General features: G+C 38.6%; 1 protein-coding gene across 8 annotated transcripts in view; it reads right to left on the reverse strand.

Moving 5' to 3' along the window:
* Positions 1–19,431, reverse strand: part of NTRK2 (neurotrophic receptor tyrosine kinase 2) — a 200,197-nt gene that overhangs the window by 115,791 nt on the left and 64,975 nt on the right. For 4 of the 8 annotated variants that reach the window (XM_068176537.1, XM_068176536.1, XM_068176540.1 and 1 more), the window contains one exon: positions 4,695–4,766. The exons of the other annotated variants lie outside the window; for them this stretch is intronic. In XM_068176537.1, coding sequence (XP_068032638.1) covers positions 4,695–4,766 — 72 coding nt within the window. The remainder of the gene's footprint in view (positions 1–4,694; positions 4,767–19,431) is intronic. 8 annotated transcript variants of the gene reach the window in all.

Below are 19,431 nucleotides of genomic sequence, written 5' to 3' on the forward strand. Positions count from 1 at the left end.
AGGAAAAAAGGGAGAGTGTGAATAAGCAACTGCTCAGAAACTGAAACAGAACCCAGCATTAACAAGAGCTCCCCACAGAACCACAGAAAATGTGCATTAGTAGAAACCCAACTCACAGGAAAGAGTCAAGCAATTACTATTTGCATATGCATTTAAAAAATGGATATCTGAGAGTTATTTTACACTTCGTTTGCATGACACTGTATGCCTGAGAGATCAATCAATAAATCAAGGGATGCTTTCTCAAAGCTGCCTGCAAGTACTTGAAAAGTCAAAGCTCTTAGGAAAGAAGGCCCTTTACCTTATGTCTTCCCTATAATTTGTGTTTAAATGCACTCATTGGTATGCATGTAAAATACAGAAATGCTACTACACAGCTAGAATTTTGACAAGCGTCAGTTTACAGCCAGAAGAAAGATCAGAGCACTTGAAGGATGCAGCATAATTATGTCTTGCCCCTTTGAAAAAGAGAATCACTGTCAATTTTTGAAACCATTCTGTCTCTACCCAAATATTGAAGGCAACCCTACCATTCAGTTATCTTGAGTAATTCCAAATATTCTGTATTTTCAATATATGACCTTTTAATAAGACCTGGCAAGAGAGTTTTTATGTACAAATTAGGGAAATAATATTGCTTGTTACACTACAATAGGAGTTATGGAACTGTATCACATATAATAATTTATAATGGGATTATTTTGCTTACTGTTCCCTTACAATAATATTAACACCTTTGATCAATTACCATTCTTACTGCTGTTATTGAGCAATTCTCCATCTTCCTTGCTATGACATTTTACCTTGTGTCTGAAATCTGATGCATTCTTAAAAGATGCATCTCATAATCACTCAGTGCTGCTAGTAAAAAAACAACTGCCTTCCTTTACAGTCACTACTAATAAGTACTAAGTACTTCCACGTGGCAATTAACAATTTTCCTTAAAAAAACTCATAATTACCTTGATTGTGGTCAATAATCAAGATAATGGACTGACAGCAAACAACCAAGAGCCAAATTCTAGTTAATCCCATTAATATTATGCTCCATGAAGATAAACTACATGATTTCTGTGCATCTCTTCTTCCATCTTCTGCAGACTTCTAAGTCCAGGACAAGAGATCACTGCCCCATTTTGATACAATCTTGGCTCAAATATTTCACCCTACAACTTCTCTCTTGATTGAAAACTTAAGATGTAGGTACCATAGGCGATCAGGCCCACACAGCATGTGTTTATAAGATGTTGGTTCTGATTGACAAACCTGGTCTAAGTCTATGACAAGGTAACACACTTAGTGGATGAAGGAAGGACTATGAATGTTGTCTGCCTGTACTTTAGTCAAGCCTTTAAAAGCATTTCCCACAGCACTCTCCTGGAGAAACTGGCTACTCATGGCTTATATGAGTGCACAGTTCTCAGGGTTAAAGACCATCTGGATAGCTGGGCCCAGAGAGTGTTGGTGAGGGGAGTTACATTCAGTTGGTGGCCAGTCATCAGTGGCTTTCACCAGGGAAAAAGACAAAAGAGTGAAAAAATGTCGCTAGTTATCTCTTACCACAAATACAATGTCACAGAATGGGAAAGAGACAACCTTCGAATTGCCATCCACTGAACCTTAACTAAAGTAGTCCTCGTCTGCAGTAACACATGGTCATTGAGGGTGTGAAGGATGAGGCAAAAGATGTTTCCTCCTGAACCTCAAGGTCTGGTTTTACATTCCTGAAAAGTCATCTCGAAACTTTGCATACATTTGTAGGCAGTTTGAAGAATGTGCGTTCAGGTCCTGCACCTATTTCAAGGCTCCATGAACATTTCTTTCTCCCTGGATGTTACAGTATATTGGAATCCCTCCCCAGTGCAGAAGAAGAATATTTGTAAGGAAAAATACTGCACAAAACAGTACTAATTGAAGCAATTTGAATCTTCCAAATCCCATCTACTTGGAGCTATTGTGAAAACTAAGTGCACTTACTCCAGTATAGCCTTGGTTGGCTTTACTCTGTTATCAGTTTTACATGGACACAAAATGGTTCTCCATTCAAAGAAGCACTCTTCAGAGGATACACCAAGAAAAGGGGAAGGAATGAGGTCTTGGGAAAAGGGAAGTTTCCACTCTTCGTATTTATGAATTCTACCTCTTACAGCACCCTTTTGATGCAACAGATCACGTCCATTTAATGTGCTAATTACACCTGTATTACAGCAAAAAGCCCCACCTGTAGACCCAGGCACTTTAGAGTAAAAGTAACAACATTACTAAGCGATACTATGTGATTATAAATTTAGTTAACATCAAATAAATGAGACGTGAATCTGTAGTAGATACCATGTGTAATTGCCATAGCTGTTGGAGCATGCTATTAGCAAATCAGCGAATAATACTGTTCTCTTATTTGAAACTGTATTCCTCCAAGTGGAGTGCATGTGTTTACATCCACATCTGGCACACAGGATATGTTATATGACTTCAAATTTTTGTTTGAATGCTCTTCATCTGCCCAAGAGTGCCAGCTACCACTGACACACTAGGAACAGAAACTTCCAAGGTGCTTAAACAGAAATAGAAATATCCTTTCCCTTTCTGTGCAAGTGAAACAAACTCCTGTCCTGTTACCAGGTCAAGTAAAACCACTCTCCAGCATATTACTGTCCTATAATTTTGTAGAGACAGAACCAGGAAAGGAGTATTTCTTTGCTCAGTTATCACTTTAGCATTGCTGAGGTGAGCCTTCTGAATTTCCCTCTTTCTACACAAAGAATAATGTAAATGCATTAAGGTTAACAAAATGCTTGAAATGCATTTGAAATAAACAATATTTCATCTGAAAGCAGGTAGATTGATGCTTTCCTTGGTTACAATTCCCCTAAAGGCACCATATAAGAAAAGCAGAGTCCTCAGTCTTCACAGTCAGACTGACTTTTCAATCAATAAGTAGGCATACCAATACACCTGACTCTTCTTGGGTCCAGCAAACAGAAGGCCTACTTTTGGGCTCCAGAAACTAAACAGGTTCCAGCCTGCAACAACTGCAGGTCAGGAGTACATGGAACCTGGCAATGCTTTGGCCATGATGCTGCCAGTGTTGGCCAAGGTGATTTTCTCCACTTCTGCTACAGCCACTGCACAAAGAACCAACCACAGAGCTAACGCTTGCCTTTCTTTCATAAGATAGGGTTCCCATCTCATCCCCATGGTTCCAGCCTCCTCCCAAAAAATAAACTCAAGACTTACATGGAGCAAGGGTACTGCAAACTATAGCTTGAATGACCCCTTCATACCTGACTAATCATGTGAATTGAGACACTCAGACGATGTGGAACAGACATACAAGAAGATGCAAACAGTAGTTAACAAGCCACAATCTCTGTGGTGTAAATGCTATGTGCAAGACTACTTGCTTCCAGGCCCATGTGCTAAGGTAAAGACTACAAAGACAATGAGGTTCAGAGCACATATTTGCCAGTAAATAAAAATATGCAAGGGTGTATTTTATTTTCTTTTATCCACAATTATTTAATCTATATTAATGTAAGTTTACTATTTTGACCTAAGACAAACAGCACTCTCCAATAAAATGTTCTAGTACATTTCAAAGGAGAGCATGTGTCAAAATTTTTTTTCAAGTACTTATAGGGCCATCCTGCTTGAGGAATGAGGGAGAAGTGAGCTTTAAACCTGTGGGCACAATCTATGCCTTTCCCTAAGGGCCAGAGAACATACCCTAGTCCCATTGTCTTTGATGGCACACTGGTAACCTCTAAGACTGCTGTGCATTGCCCCAGAACCAAGTCAAATAATACAGTATATGCAAACCACACACTGTGACTACTGTCCAGAGAGACCACTTAAGAGATAATACGCAACAAAGTTATTTCTGATTATATGAAGTTAATTGGAAGAGGTGAGTCAGTTATGTGAGATGCATGCTATTATTGCAACTGAATATATAATTTTCAAAATGGTTGTACCAGTATTTGTTAGTATAGGGCCCAGAAGTCTGGCATTTGGCCAATGGTAATTATTTAGGTGTGTTGCCATTAATTACTATTGATGGAACACAAGGCAATTTTTGACATTTTGTTCTATTGACAGATAAAAGCATTAAAGGTACTTGATAGCTTTTGTGATTTTACTCTTACCTAGACTGGAAAATAAGATGTTGATTGAAAAAATGTTACAAAACTTAAAAAAAACCCCACCCAAACTACATACAAGCCTAAGTCGAAACACAAGGCTTGCAACATCTCCTTGGATATACAGCTAGGTTTGCTTACACCAATGGATTCATAACAGTTGCTTCACAATGTATTTGTAATGAGCAAACCAGGACAGCAATTTACGTTCTCACATAGTTATTTAGACCATTCAATTTTTTCAAATATTTCAATAGAAAAAAATCCCTTTCAAGTTCTGTTCAAAGCCCTGACATTAATTTCCCAGATTCATATGAGAACATCATATGCATCATTAATTATTTATAATTTTGACTGTATGTATATTTTTTCAATCAAAAATGTATGTATCCATGTATACACAAATATACATAACAGGATATATACATCCTGAAAAAATAACTGAAACATATGTAGCATTTTATAATGACGTCTGTTCTAAGACTAAATAATCAATCAGGTATATCTAATAATAACATTCTTTACAGCTTAGTCTGAATAGCTTTATTATCTCACCTTCATTGTCGCAGTCTTGCAATGAAAGCCATATTTGATCTACCAGACCAACTCCTTTTACTTCACCATGAACTGGAATGGAATGCATTACCATTAATGCAATTAAAGTCAAGGGTTTGGTTTGCAATTGCCAGTGCTACTCATTTTTAAATTTATAATTCTTCATCAATTGCTTTATTTTTCTTTCTACACTGAAGAAGAGAAAACATCCATTCTGATACTTTCAGATTGTTCTCATTTCAATTTTTTCACCCATAACCATCTATAACACGAGAAAAACTATCATTAATGGTATTTTTTGGACTAGATTTTACCAGACATAACTTGCACATGTGATTTAGTGCTATAGAAGCACACATCATTTAAAAATATTTATTAAAAATTGGAAGATCATGCTTTATGATAAGCAGCATGGAGATATTCTTCAGTCACTGGCCAAATTCTTCTTGGTATATATTCTTGGCACGCAAAGACAAAATTGTGGTACTAATAGTCTGCACAAAAGTCAGAGTCAAGGCTTAATCATACTGCACGCAGCATTTTTTTACTTGGTGTTTATGGTTTTGTCCAGGACTTTTGCTTTTGATGGGTATCACATAGAGGCAAACCCCTTACTACTTAACATTGAAACAGCTTGTACAGCACCTGGCGCTACTTCTCACACCCAGTACTGAAATTAACCCATAACCAACTTGTGCTGCCTAAAGCTTCTGCAAGTGCCCTCTGTTGCGCCAGAGACACACCCTGGTGTTCCATTGCTGAAGGCAGGAGGTACACATGCAGCTAAACAACAGGTATCCACATCTCCCTCTGTTCTACTCCAAGGTACCTCAGCATGTGGCATCACATAAATATGGACAGAAGAATTGCAAATTCAGTGCTTAGTATTCTTTGCAACATGAAAAAAGATTAACTTCACATGCAAAGGCAGCAGATCTGTGGCCAGCAGACCTGGACATAGATTATTAATTCAATGTAGGGACAAACATCTACAAATAAAAAAATATATAAAAACAAATCCCAGACAAATGGCAAGGCTCAATTTAAATAATCTATTTAAATTATACTGCTTAAAAATTTGTGTAACTGCACATTTATATATATATGTACATACAAACTCCATCCAACATATTTCATATGAGTCACTGAAGAGCTTTTTCCTTGCAAATTACATTAACATAAAAAAAACAGCAATAGAAATAGATTTTCTATTACTAGCATTTTATGAACACCATAAAATCAATAGAATATATAAAGAATTGGTTTAGGTCATATTAAATATTATGTCAGTAGAATGAGCAAAGTGAACTGTGGACATTCTTTGACTGATTCAGGATTATGACCAACAGCAAATCTGGATCCATCATGTTCAACAAGTGTGAATAATTTCATAATATTCTATAATAAAGCTGAGCTCCAGAAGCTTGCTCCTGGAATTATTATGATAACTCTGAACTATGTCATGAGTTTTGACCTTTATCTTGTCCTGATTTTCCTAAAAGGCAGGAGAAGGCAGAAATGATGGCCTGAATGTTATTTATTACTTTTCAGCCAACAAAAAAATTATACTAGACCAAATTTTTTATCTCGTGTAAATATATTCAGCTTATTCTACTCAAGTTAACAGATCTTAAATATCGCTTTAAAGTTACAGAATTTAATTTTCAAAAAGCAGACACTGTAAAGCAGTATTATGTCTTTGGGAAAACTAAAGCAATTAAGGAACAATACACAGCCTTGCTTGTTTCTTGACAAAGCATCAAACCTCTATTTTGGCAGCTTATTCAGAAAGAAAATGCTTGGCTGAGAGAATACTCTAACAGGATTCTAAACAAAAGATATTAAAATATTTTTCTCTATTTCTGTCTGTTTAGATATTTCTCAAAACAGGAAAGATATTTTACAGGGACAAATATTTCCCCTGCCATTGAAGGAGCATTGTTTCCTTTCCTGAAATTAAAATACTGGATCTGGTACTCCCCTTAGGATTTACAATATAACTTCAGGAAGAAAGGTTAGTTAATGAGCATGTAACAGTTCATGTAACACTGAACTTAATTCTAAATAAAGGGAAAAAAAAGTATCAAAAATCTAGAAAAAAGGCAGACAAAAACCATATTAATATTTTTAAAAATATATATCTTACTAGCACCTCTGGAAAGCAAACTACCAAAACACATAAAGAAGTATCATTGCCTATGCAATGGAAACAACCTTTCCTTTGCAAAGACAGAAAATTTTCTGAAATTCAACTCTGTTCTACAAATCTTGCAAAATCAAATAATTTATATATAACACTGCTTAACAGCTTTCCTGTCCATAATGTAACCACAGTATAACTGCGGATAGGATGGCAGGGGAAAAGCCCACCATGTCTGACATGACGCTGCTCACAATAGCAGCACCCTTGTAGTTGGATCAGAGCAGAGTCCTCTCCAGTAATAATGTCACTTTCTGTCCGAGTCCAACTGTGCTAAGAGTTATTGATGACAATCTTGAATAAAATAGTCATTATATCTTCCAGAACACTCCTATGACTGGACAAGGGTTGTAAGAAGGACAGACACCAAGCAGCAGTTCTGACCTTGAAAGAAAACTATTGATTGGATTTTGCCTTGTGAAAGGAAGGAGGGAAACTGAAACCAACCATTCTGAATCATTAATGAGCTCCCACAGCATGTTCCTAGCCCCAGGTTTTTACATATCCATGTGCATTTTTTCTTTCGGCTTCCTCAAAACTAGCCCATATGCAAGCTATACATTAAAAGAAACTATAAATTCATTCAAGACAACATGAAGACAACCTCTAGACAACCACTCTAAGTTTTGTGTATGTCAGACTGTGTAACATTTAACCATATAAATGTTACATATACTTTTAAATACACACACATGTATACATATATATATATATGTATGTGTGTGTGTGTATGTGTTTACTCATGTTATGTTAATTACAGTAAATAAGTAAAAGATGCTATTAATTGCCTGTGCTACTACTATGCTTTTGTTTATACCACTGAGGCATCATGTGACTTTCCAGTCTTTTGATAATTCCTAGGACTGAAAGAGCTTTGAGCTTATTTTCTATGAGGAATTTGCCCTAAAAAAGGAGATGTTTAGGTTGTTGATTTTTAAAAGAAAGCTCTTTATAGAAGGAAACAAAATAAAATTATATGAAGAGTTATAATTTGTGTGGCAGGAAAAATTCAAATAACTGCTGTTTTGTATTGATTAGGACTAAAGTGATAGAGAGAAGTAAATGGGGAGCAAAAAGCCTACTATTAGACAAAACATAGGAAGGTGTGTGATTATTTTCTATTTATTTATCCTAAATTGTACTCATCCTCCTTCTTACTGAGTTTTCCCTCCTCAACATATTCCTTAGTTTTTCTTCTACAGCCTCTTTTCCTACAAATTGTCTCCAACTGCTTTTCTTCAGTAGGTCCAGCCACAGTGCTATTTACTGTAACACCAAACATCCTCCTTTGCTCTTGTTTCATCTAGCAGTCCTAAAGAAAATCATTCCCTATTAATGGACTTCTACACAGAAGTCATAACTTAGTTTATAAAGCTAATTTTCTGATACCTTTATTAAACAAATCAACCGTGTTAAAAACGGGAAACTATTAAGCCAGGATTTCTTTTTAAATACGTACAAACCATGTGAGCTTGAAGAAAAACCTCCAACAGCCAAATGATCATTGACTGTAGAAATTTCCTCTTAAAGAGACGCAACCCACCAAAAACCAGCAGGGTGCAAATACGAAATGATTTTTCTGTTCACCATCCACTACAAGAAGGAATAAATGTGATGACTCCTGTCTTCACTGTCACACAGCAGTGCATTAGCAGAAGTATACAGACTGTGTCAGCACAAAGGAGTACACAGTGTTGTCCAAGACAGTGAGTTCACATGTGAGAGAAAGTGGTTACTTTCAAAACATCCATGTGATTAGTTTCCCTTTAATTGCCAATTACCAATACTTTCACTGTCTAGCAATTAGAAATGCCATCTTTACCAAGGATATTATGAGAACATTGACAAAGGTAGGAATTGCTACTGCTGGAATTAGATTCAGTTGCCTTCTACACGAATAGGATATAAAAACTCACCACAGTAACACTGCAGCTTCTTTACTTAATAATTACAGAAATAATGTCATGAGATATTACGTCATCCATTATCTTACACCAAGTATATAGAGGATTAAAAATTCTATTCTGGAATAATTGCATTAAGCAGGAGATTATCCCTTTAGCCCTGAACTCTGAAATACACCACCTCTGTTCACACCATGGAAATACACATTTTTGTATCCTAGTAAAAAAAAGTCCAAAAAAGATTAAAAAAGCATAGGTAAGAAACCTATACAATGATACAGACACTCATTAGGTAAGAGAGAAAGAGATGAATATAATACGCAAAGAACAATGAACAAACCTACTCTAGCAAAGCCAGAAACAAATGCACCTTCAGTGCTAACACAGAACTGCTGTATGAACACACAGTAAGTTCAGCAAGAGCTTTACAACAGGAATTACATGGTGCTACACAAAAAGAGAAGAATCATTCACAATATTTTTGTTCAATTTACATTTGTGCTTTAGCTCTGTCCCAGAAGATTCAGGCAATGAATGATGAGGTCTTACAATGCCATGAACTGGCAATAACTAAATGCCATATCCAAAGGTCTATAACACCTATGAATTAAATCTTTCTGATAAAACCAGAAAAATAATATTCTAAATCAAAAGACCATTATTAAATATCTCATTCCCATTACATTTCAAATTAAAAGCCTTCCCACTTTGGTTACATGGCTGTGTTTAGCCCCATGGCTGTTTTTATACAAAATCAAGGAGGAATAAAAGGCAGTAGAATATATCTCCATAAGAAAAGTTTACAGTCTTAGTTACAACTAACTACAGGTCAGAGAGGACTTGTAATAATTTGCAAACAATTATCTCATACAATCCTATGGATAAAGTGATTTACAGACCAAGGGCAAAATTTTCCCCTTCTATGCATGTTACTAATCTGATATCTGTGGAGTCTATCACAGTGCTGATTCTGCACTGATAGGTGACTCCTATTTCCATCAGTGGAGTTTGTGGTGCTGAAAAAGCACTAAGACAGGCTAGGGCAAAGAGATTTGTCTCACTGCTGGTTGAACCCTACAGCACCCAACACCATGACAGAACAAGCCATGCTTCTAATTTTACACAGCTGATCCACAGTTCTAATCAGCTGCTTCTGTATGAACAATGATTTGCACATGGTGGGTGAGAGAAGCCTCATTTTTGCATTCATTATTTTAATTGTACATATTGTACACACTGAAATTCACTGTATTCATTGAAATAGAGAAAAGTCTGGCTGTTGATTGCATTTGTTACTGTATCCTTGGATATGTTCACATCCAATCTTGTGGTTGAATGCCACTGTACAGACAGAGTTTTGCTATCTCACCTTCCAACATTTTTGATCCCATAATTGCTGTGATAAGAGAAGCACATTTCTTGGCCCTGCATCTTTAGCAACATTGATCTGGCCTTGGTGCATCCCAAGCTGAAGGTTAAATATTTTAATTTTTCTTTCCTTTTTTTTTTGTTTTCTTAAAAAGGTGTGTTGGAATTCAAGATTGCAGATTCAGTGAGGGGCACCATGAAAAACAGGTGACTGCAGGACACTATTAATAACTAAGCAGCAGGACATCACTCACAACAGAAACACAGATGTCTTCCTCTGGTCCCATGATATTATTTTGAAACACAGATAGCTGCTGGTATCAAATTCCACACTAACAAACCAGCTTCATGACCATACAGTTCCACTGACTGCAAGAGCTTTATTTCAGTTTGGCAGCCTTTAGAGACAGGAAAAAAGCTACATTCCCAAGCTTTCACTCTGCTGTTACTGAGCTCAGAGCAGCTCTTGGGCCCAGTCATGGTGGAAAAAGTCTGGCAGTGTTTGCAAAATACTTGTAAAGGTTGCATTTTCAATGCCATCTACACTTAGATAAAGCTCTTCCATTGTTGTTCTGCAATACATTATCTGGCCTCTCTCTCATGTCATCAGAGATGACACCCCCCACAGCTCTCAATCCTCTCCCCTCAGGGTTTTCTTTTGCTTTCATTCCTTTCTTCATTCACTTTCTTACTGATTTTTTTTTTTTTTTTTAATTTCTCTTCATGATATCAGAGACCATTTCAAAGCCTGGTTGGGCTTTCCCCACACAGACAAGAAATCACACTATGCCTGTTTTTGTCATGCTTCCAACAGAACTGAAGTGAATCTCACTTTCCTCATCACAACCAAGTATGGCATCTTCAATCCCAGCAACTCCTATACAGCTCTGGGCTCCTATCTTAGTCCCTTCACACTCTTCCCTTTGTATTCAGAATATAATAAATCCTTCCAATACAAAATTGGAAAAGGGTGTGATTTTTACCTTCTTTGGCTTGTCTCCTCTTAGTTACACAGCAACTTTTTCCTCTTTCTTCATCACAACTTCAGAAATTCCCTACCTGCACACCTTTTCTAGTCTTCTCACTTGGACCTGAAGTCCTCCTCTTCTGTATTTCCTGCCTCTATTTTCACATCTCCCTCACTCTCTTCATCACTTCTCAGGTCATCTTGTATAACATCAAGCTTGGGCTTTTTGGTTGTTTTGGTTTTTTTTGTTTGTTTGTTTGTTTGTTTTTTTCTAAAAAAAAAAAAAATCCCATCTGTCTCTGAAACTATTAACTGTGTTTCTCATTGTGCTCAATGAGTGATTTGCAGGAGGGTCACCCACTCTTATTCTTGGACTATTAGTCTTTTGACTAGAGTCACCTTTGTGTGTACCCAAAACCTTACTCAGCCCATGATAGTTGACCCATGACTCTTACTCTTGACCTATGACAGTTATTTCCTGCTATTTTAACATATCATTCAGCTTCTGTGCTTAGAGTTTTGCATGATTTACAGTTCAGAACTATTTGTTCAATCAAAACGGTCACACACCACACTTGGTAACCATACAATTATTGAATTCCTTACAGTCTATCTCAGGAAGGAGAAAATGTAATTTCCTTCATGAAGTAGTAGTCAAGATGACACTAGTATGTGGAATCTCCCATGACATGTACTTGCCGTGTAAGACAGATGAAGGTCTACACAAAGAACTAGAAAACATTATATTGCAGAAAAGGAAAATTGAATCTGTTTGCTGTGCTTGCAATAATCATGCAAAATCAAAGGAAGTTTATTTTCCATATTTTTCCATCCTAGATCTATCACCTTTTAGACCTTTCTGCATTATTATCAATCCCTTTTAGTGAAATTAAAAAAGAAAAATGTGCCAGAACAGCAATCACATTCCAAAAAATTTGCATCATAAGCAGTGAAGCCGTGTAGTATTTTAAACATTGATGTATTTGGTTTTTAAGACTAAACCACTACTTTACTGGATAAATTAAAACCATGAAGTTCTGCGAAATGAAGCAGCAAATTATTTTGAGTTACATTTAGGAGGATATTTATCTACCTGTCACTGACTGGCTATACACTAAAATAAGAATGCACTAGCATATGTGACAACAAATATGAATGTACATGAACCCTTCAGTCTGTGTAAGTAGGATTCATCAATTCATTCTATAACCTGTGTTGTGTCTACTACTAGGCTCATGCAGTTTTCTTACTGGCACCAGCAAAATACCATTTACTGCACCTTTTTTCCTTTACACACACACCAGCCAATTGGGTCAGCTGCATCTGAAGTGCAGCTAAGGGCACCCTCTGATATTTCAGTTCCTTAAACTCCCTCTTCCATAAGATTTTTGTAGCTAAGACAGAGAAGAATTGGTCCTGGTTCATATCTTGTCCAGAGCAGGCTCAGAAGAGACCTTATTACCTGGGGTTCTTCGCTCTTACCTTTTTTTAAGTCCTGCCATATTTGGAAGCAGTAATACCACAAACCACTCATATTTCATTCCCTATTTAAGAAGCTACTTAGGAATCACTCTAAGATGTCCCATTCATCCAGAATCCAGTGTTACAGTGCCAAGGTTAATTGAGGAGCTAAAGGCCAAGATTAAGTTCCACCTGTTCTCTGGGAGGATTCAGTTTCCGATGTTACTTTCCCAGATGTACATGGAAGATGACACAGTCAATCACAGTACCTCTGCCTGCAGTTCTTCTCTAAAGAAATGCTGACCTCCATCTACCTAAATGAGTCTGATTCCCATCTACAGTCATTTACTGGCAGAGCAGTTAAACGGGCCATAGCATTAAAAAAATATTCTGGCTCATTGACCTTTTTTTGCAATTTATGAAGGACACTACAACCATACCAACATATTTAGATACCAATGATGCATTCTATGCAGCCTAGTTCTTCATCCCCTTCAAAAATACCCCCACTTAGCAAGGCTACTACTTCAGTTTAAAATATCAAGACATCTCTTTGACTAGGTAACAGACACTGAATTCTGAAGCTGCCACTATAGCTGAAGGGTTTTTTAATTTTCCTCCTCACATTTAAGCAAACAATTTTGTGATCAAGTTGTTGTACTGTAAGGACACATCTCAATTAAAGCATTTCCATAATATTGCTCACAATCCTGATTGCATTTTCAGGATTGGAACGGAGGAGAAAGGTTATCAATAGTCACCCACAATGGAATGTAGTTGGAAAAAGATAGAGTACCTAACCACCTAACTCTGAAGTACCTAATTAAAATTGATATGATCTTGAAACCTAGGAGAGCTGAAAGAGGCACTAGAAAACCCTCAGAAGCTCTATGCCTCATTCTTAAAAAGCAAATAATAAATGACAGGAATTAATTTGGTGTGCACAGAGTATAGGAGCTCAATGGCAAGGATCATTGTTCCAAGGCCAGCTGGTTTACATAACAGTGCACATGAACATCCTTTTACTACCAGTGGTGGTCAGTGAGAACAGTGCCTAGCTTTACACTTCATCCAGTCAAAGAACCTGCTTGTAGAAGCATCAGTTTTACTTAGTAAAAACATTGTCCTGACTGCTGAGAGCAAATTAAAGTTTGTGAAAATTACCATGGCCTCAAAACCTAATCACTTAATTGCTAGGTGACTGTGATTAATACTGAATGTCTACTGTATCATGAACACTTTTCAGAGATCATAGATGGGTAACAGCCAAAAAGTTATGTGTTTGCATAAAGACTGCAAACACAAGGAATCCCTCTTCCTTTAGCACCAGGAGGGAACACACTGTCAGCTCAGAGATGCCACAGGCAACACCAGCAGGCTGGCAGAAAATGACAGTCTCATTCTTCTCCCAGAATTATCCACTTCCCACTATTCAAATTTGACACACTTGGGCCTGAACTGTGCAACTAGACAGGCATTTCCAGTCCCCACAGGAACATGCAGGCTTTGACTTAACCTGACCTGTCTGAACACACCTACCGGATTCCCAGAGGATCAGCTGTCTTTTCCACTGGATTCCCAGAGGAAGACCAGGCCCATCTACACCACCACTGGATCTTCAGAGGAAAGCTCCACCCTTCTACAGGATCACTGCTCCAACAGAACCACACCTGTCACTGCAGGAGGACTGCAGCCACCATTGAATCAGGACTGATACCAACACCCTGACCAACAGGTGTCAGGTCATATTCTGACTCTGTCAGTGGTTTCTTTTCTGGTTTGTTTTTTTATACTATTGCATTTGTATTTTTAATTTTCCTAGTAAAGAACTGTTATTCCTATTCCCATATCTTTGCCTGAGAGCCCCTCACTTTAAAAAATGTAATAATTTGGAGAGAGGGGATTTAAATTTTCCACTTCAAAGAAGGCTCCTGTCTTCCTTAACAGACACCTGTCTTTTCAAACCAAAACAAACATCTATCACCCTGCCTCTGACATGAGCCAAAAGCATCTGCCTGAGGGATTGTGTTAGCACAGAACAAGCGCATACCAGAACATTTTTGCCACACCACATCACAAAGATTGCATGTGCCAGAGGTGATATCTTTGTGCTTAATAGCTGTATCACTGAAACACACGGCTGCTGGGCAGGAACAGGCCCTGTGCCATCCACCTGACTCACAACCTGCACTCTTAAGGCACCTGGGCTTTACTAAGCCACTGGCAGGTTGCATGATTTCTTGTGATGGCAGCAGAATAATCTGCATTAATGTTTGCCTGGAGCATGCTGGGAGACGCCACTGCAAAAGCAGATGCAATGCACAAGCTTCAGGCACTATGAGAAGCTGCTACAACACCTGCCTAACTGGCAAGCCAGCATTCAAAAGTACAGAATGAGGAATTTAGCAGGGGACACTCTCCACTATTCTCCAAAATTACTGAGAGCAGTGAGAGCTTACAGGCCTCCAAGGCCATTGGCAGAAATATTTTGCTTGCGATAGCCACAAAGACACGATTTGACCTTCTAATTAGAAGGTTTAATTTGACCTTCAAACTACTAGAGAGACATTCAACAAATGCACAATTGCATCACAGCTAGCTGAAGACAGAAAACATGGACAGCTCATAGTGCATATCCCCACAAGCCACAGGAGAAGAACAGATAACAGTGCAGCTTCAGAAGCTGTGTGGCAGAAAACTCTAAGGGTCCAATAAAAGCAAGGGATGTCAACAGGTTCTGGTTCAGACTCTTGTGCAAAAAGGAATGTTATTATAATCACATTTCTGTTGCTGCCTGTTGCTACAAGTCACAGATGTAACTTTCTGAAAGGGCACAAACCTGTCCTGGAAGACCTTTGGTAACAAAAATTTCAGCTGCAGCCACCAGCTTCTATGCCTGAGACCTCCTGCATGAAATAAAGGGCTCTGGTAACTCAATTTACTGCTTTTTAAGGAATGCTTTTCTCCCAGTTTGAATTACTCACATCTACTGACCAGAACTAAAGTTAACATTTCTCCTACTTTAAAGACCATACATGGCATGTCTCCATGTTGGGGATGGCCCTGTCAAATGTGGAGGCAAATCTGTGACCACACTCCTCACAAGGGTTACAAATGGACTCCCTCCAGCTGCAGATGCTTCCACATATGCTCTACAGAAGAGTTGTGGCAGTACACATATTCTGCCACAACTGTAGGCTGTCCTCTTCTTATGAAAATGATGCCTTTAAAATCCAAAGTAGCTATGAGGGAAAAGGCCTGAGTTCTCAGACATGCCAGCTCTGTAGTCCCACACCATCAATGCTCAGAGCAGGCAAGAGGCAAAGGGGCTAATAGAGGGAGGAGGACCACAGTCATGACTGGCTGGCCAAAGTGCCAAGAAGAAGAGATACTTCATGACAAAGAGATTCATAGAACAGGCCAGAAGAACAGATTCATAGAATAGGCCAGAAGGGGCCTTAAATATCACCTGGTTTACACCTTTTTACCGTGGGCAACCTTCCACTGTCCCACACTGCTTAAAGCCCCATCCAGTTTGGCCTTAAACACTTCCAGGGATGAAGCATGCACAACTTCTCTGGGCAACATGTTCCAGTACCTCATTACACTCAAAGTAAAAAATTTCTTCCTAATATCTAAACTAAACCTACATTTTTCAGTTAGTTCACATATTTTGTCATTTGTCAGGAAAAGGTGAAGGACCTTTTATAAATACTTCTTGTATGTTTACATTACTCCACCTTGTGATCCAGGATATTCAGCCATGCCAGACAGTTGAAGGAACAGTGCATTAGCCTTTGACACCATGAATAAAACTAACATAGGCTAAATACTAGTTACTAGATAGTTTGCCCATTTTATTTCAATATAAAGGTTCTTGTTATATTGCTGCTTTTCTGACCTCTTTTTTAAGAAGCTTCAAAAAATCAAACAGAGTAAATGAGAAAGATTCTGCCCTATTTTTTTTTTTTTCATTTCAAAGACAGATCTCATTTTCATAAATCTGGTCATTTCCATGCTAGAAGTGTCATCAAGTCTTCCTAGTTTCTGCTAATGGCAAAGCAAAAGCAATAAATGGGACAAAACATGGCAGAGTACAAAACAGAAAGAATTAAGGACTCTTCTTTAGCAAGGCAATTCTGATTTTTGTGCAGAATACAAAAGAGGCGTCAGGACAAAATGGACTTTGAGGGCAGCACAAAAAGTTCTTTCGTTAGGATGACCATTCCTATGTCACTCATGATCCATATATCAAGGAAAAAATTATATATAACACACAATTCTGATCCTTACACTGGATTATCTTCCAACCTAAGGACTGAATGCAAACCTAACATTTAAAGTACAAAAAAGTGAAAGGCTGGAATACTGGACACTGTGAGGCAGAGAGGCATACTCATATTGCACCAGTGAGGAAGCACTGGGAGGTACAGTATCTCCAGAAAAAAAAAGTAATTGAGAAGAGCTGTGAGTCACTTGGAAAAGATGTGTTTGGCTACCCACAAAGAGAACACTTTGGGGGTTTCACTGGCTGCAGTGAATAGCTAATGTGCAATGCTGATTCCAGGTTATAGACATTCTGGAAGATGCTAAACATGCATTAGGGTGTTTGTGTGAAAAAGAGTTATAAAAAGGATCTATTCATTCAAATTATAAAATCTTATTTGAACTTTTTCCCAGAACTGAAGTAAAACCTAAAGTGTTTCTTTTACTAGACATTCAAGAAGCTTGACTACCTTTTGTTTTGATTTTTCTTAATTCTTCTAAATTTTTGTACTTCTTCATTTCTTCCTAAGATTCAACAGCACTGCTGCAGTAGCGGCTTTACAGCACTTCTTGTTTTTCTGAAAGAAGAAACACCATAAACATCACCAGCTCACCCTGCTTTGTGCTGAGGGTGGGACTAGACACTTGCAGAGTGCCTGTTAGCCTCAGCTGCCTGTTAAGGCTAGGCCAAGTTGAACTGATTCTGTGGAAAGTCAGTTCAACTTGGCCTAGCCTTCAGGAGAAACCTCTGCTGCCAGTCACTTCCACATCAGCCTTTTTCTTGGAGATCATACAGTGTGCCTCATTTGTACAAGAATACCTTCTATTTATCTGATATCCATGTTCCAAGCTAGAGTGTTTAAGAACTGCTTGGTTTTTAGCATTAAGTTTTCTAGCATTGTGCCTTGACACTTCCCCAAAGCGAGATCAAAACCAAGCACATATGTACTTTATAGTAAATGGGGCTTAAACCATTGGAGAACTGGGACAACTCAAAGATAGATAGATAGATAGATAGATAGATAGATAGATAGATAGATAGATAGAAAGAATATAGGCCAGCTTTGCTGTTCTTTAGTAATTTTCCTTCGTTCTGATTCACTGATTTCTATTTCATCTGATGAAACTCTTCACTCTGATCACAGGTAAACTTATCATTATCACGAGCTACTTTCTCTCCACTTTCCATTCCTCTCATCCTCATTTCCTCCTATATTCTAACTCATTTCTTTCTAAAATTCTCCATGGGCTAAATCACAATTTGCCCTCACAAAGTAACACATTCCCAAAATAGCATGACCTGTATATGGGCAAGAAGTTCATATACAAACAGGTGAGAATTCACCCTTTGTGCATAAAAAACCAAAGGAGAAACTGTAAAATAAAGACATGTGAAGCAAATGTGGATGTATATTGAACATGGGGGTGGGACTCTTGTCATGGTTTGACACTGGCGCGATGCCAGCGCCCCCATGAAAATATACTTTTTAAAATAATTGCTGTGAGATGTGATCAGGAACAGAGCAGAGCAGGCCCATCTTAGTAACAAAGGAAAGAACTTTATTAAACTACTACTACTAGAAAAACTACAAACACTAAATCCTGGATGATGAAGACTTTCCAAAACACCCTTCCTCCTCCCACCTAATTTCTAAACAAACTTAACAGTGAGACACCACCCAGGATCCTGATCAAGTTGCTCCCCTTCAGATATTCAAATACTCAGTCTTTCAAGGGAGACAGGAGTCTCTCCTGTGCCACAGACCCCCCCCCCCCCCCCAGGAAACACAATTGCCACCCTTGTGTTTCCATGCCACACATGGCAACCGCCCGGAGAAAATCTGCCATGGTGACACTCTCCTTTCCATGTCACAGTGCTCTCACCACCGTGCATGGACAGACTGCTCACAGGGCTCTTTTAAGGATGCTTTGCCATGGATCAAAAGAGACAACAGTTCAGTTTCTCATTTTGGGACTACAGTCCCCCCCATTTTCCCCTGGGGCTGAGGGTCCAAGAACAGAGGTCCTCTTTTCCTCTTCTTCTTCCTTGAAGATAGAGGGCTTCTCCACACCTTCTCCAACTCTCCTCTGTTCTCTCTACTCCTCTGCTGGTAATCACTGAAACAAGTCTCCTGGCACACCAACGCACCACCCTAAGTGCAGCTTCTGTTAGGAGAATTTGGTTCAGTCTATGGCTAACAAGAGAAGTCCAGCCACAAGCCACTCCATCATCTCCTTCTAACTTGAGAATTTCTTCTTCCATCATCTCGGATCCCAGACTGTCTCTCTTCTACTTCAAATCAAGGAGGAGTAATATTTCACAAAGCCTTCGTTTCTCAGGAAAGGGTTAAAAGTTCAGACTCCCTGGACGGCTGATATCTCTGCCCAGCAGCCGATTCCCAAGGCCAAGGCTGGGCGCCTTCCCCCCCCTCCTTCTCCTCCGCGCCGGCAAAGTTACAGGTGCCGTCCGGACTCTCTATCTCTTCCCTCTTGGCGGGGGGGAATGACAAAAACATCTCCGCTTCTTTCCACCCTTCTGTCCACAGGAGCTGGCTCGGTTCCAGTCCTTCT

This window comes from Anomalospiza imberbis, chromosome Z, assembly GCF_031753505.1.
Source record: "Anomalospiza imberbis isolate Cuckoo-Finch-1a 21T00152 chromosome Z, ASM3175350v1, whole genome shotgun sequence".
In the NCBI taxonomy this organism is placed as follows: domain Eukaryota; kingdom Metazoa; phylum Chordata; class Aves; order Passeriformes; family Viduidae; genus Anomalospiza; species Anomalospiza imberbis.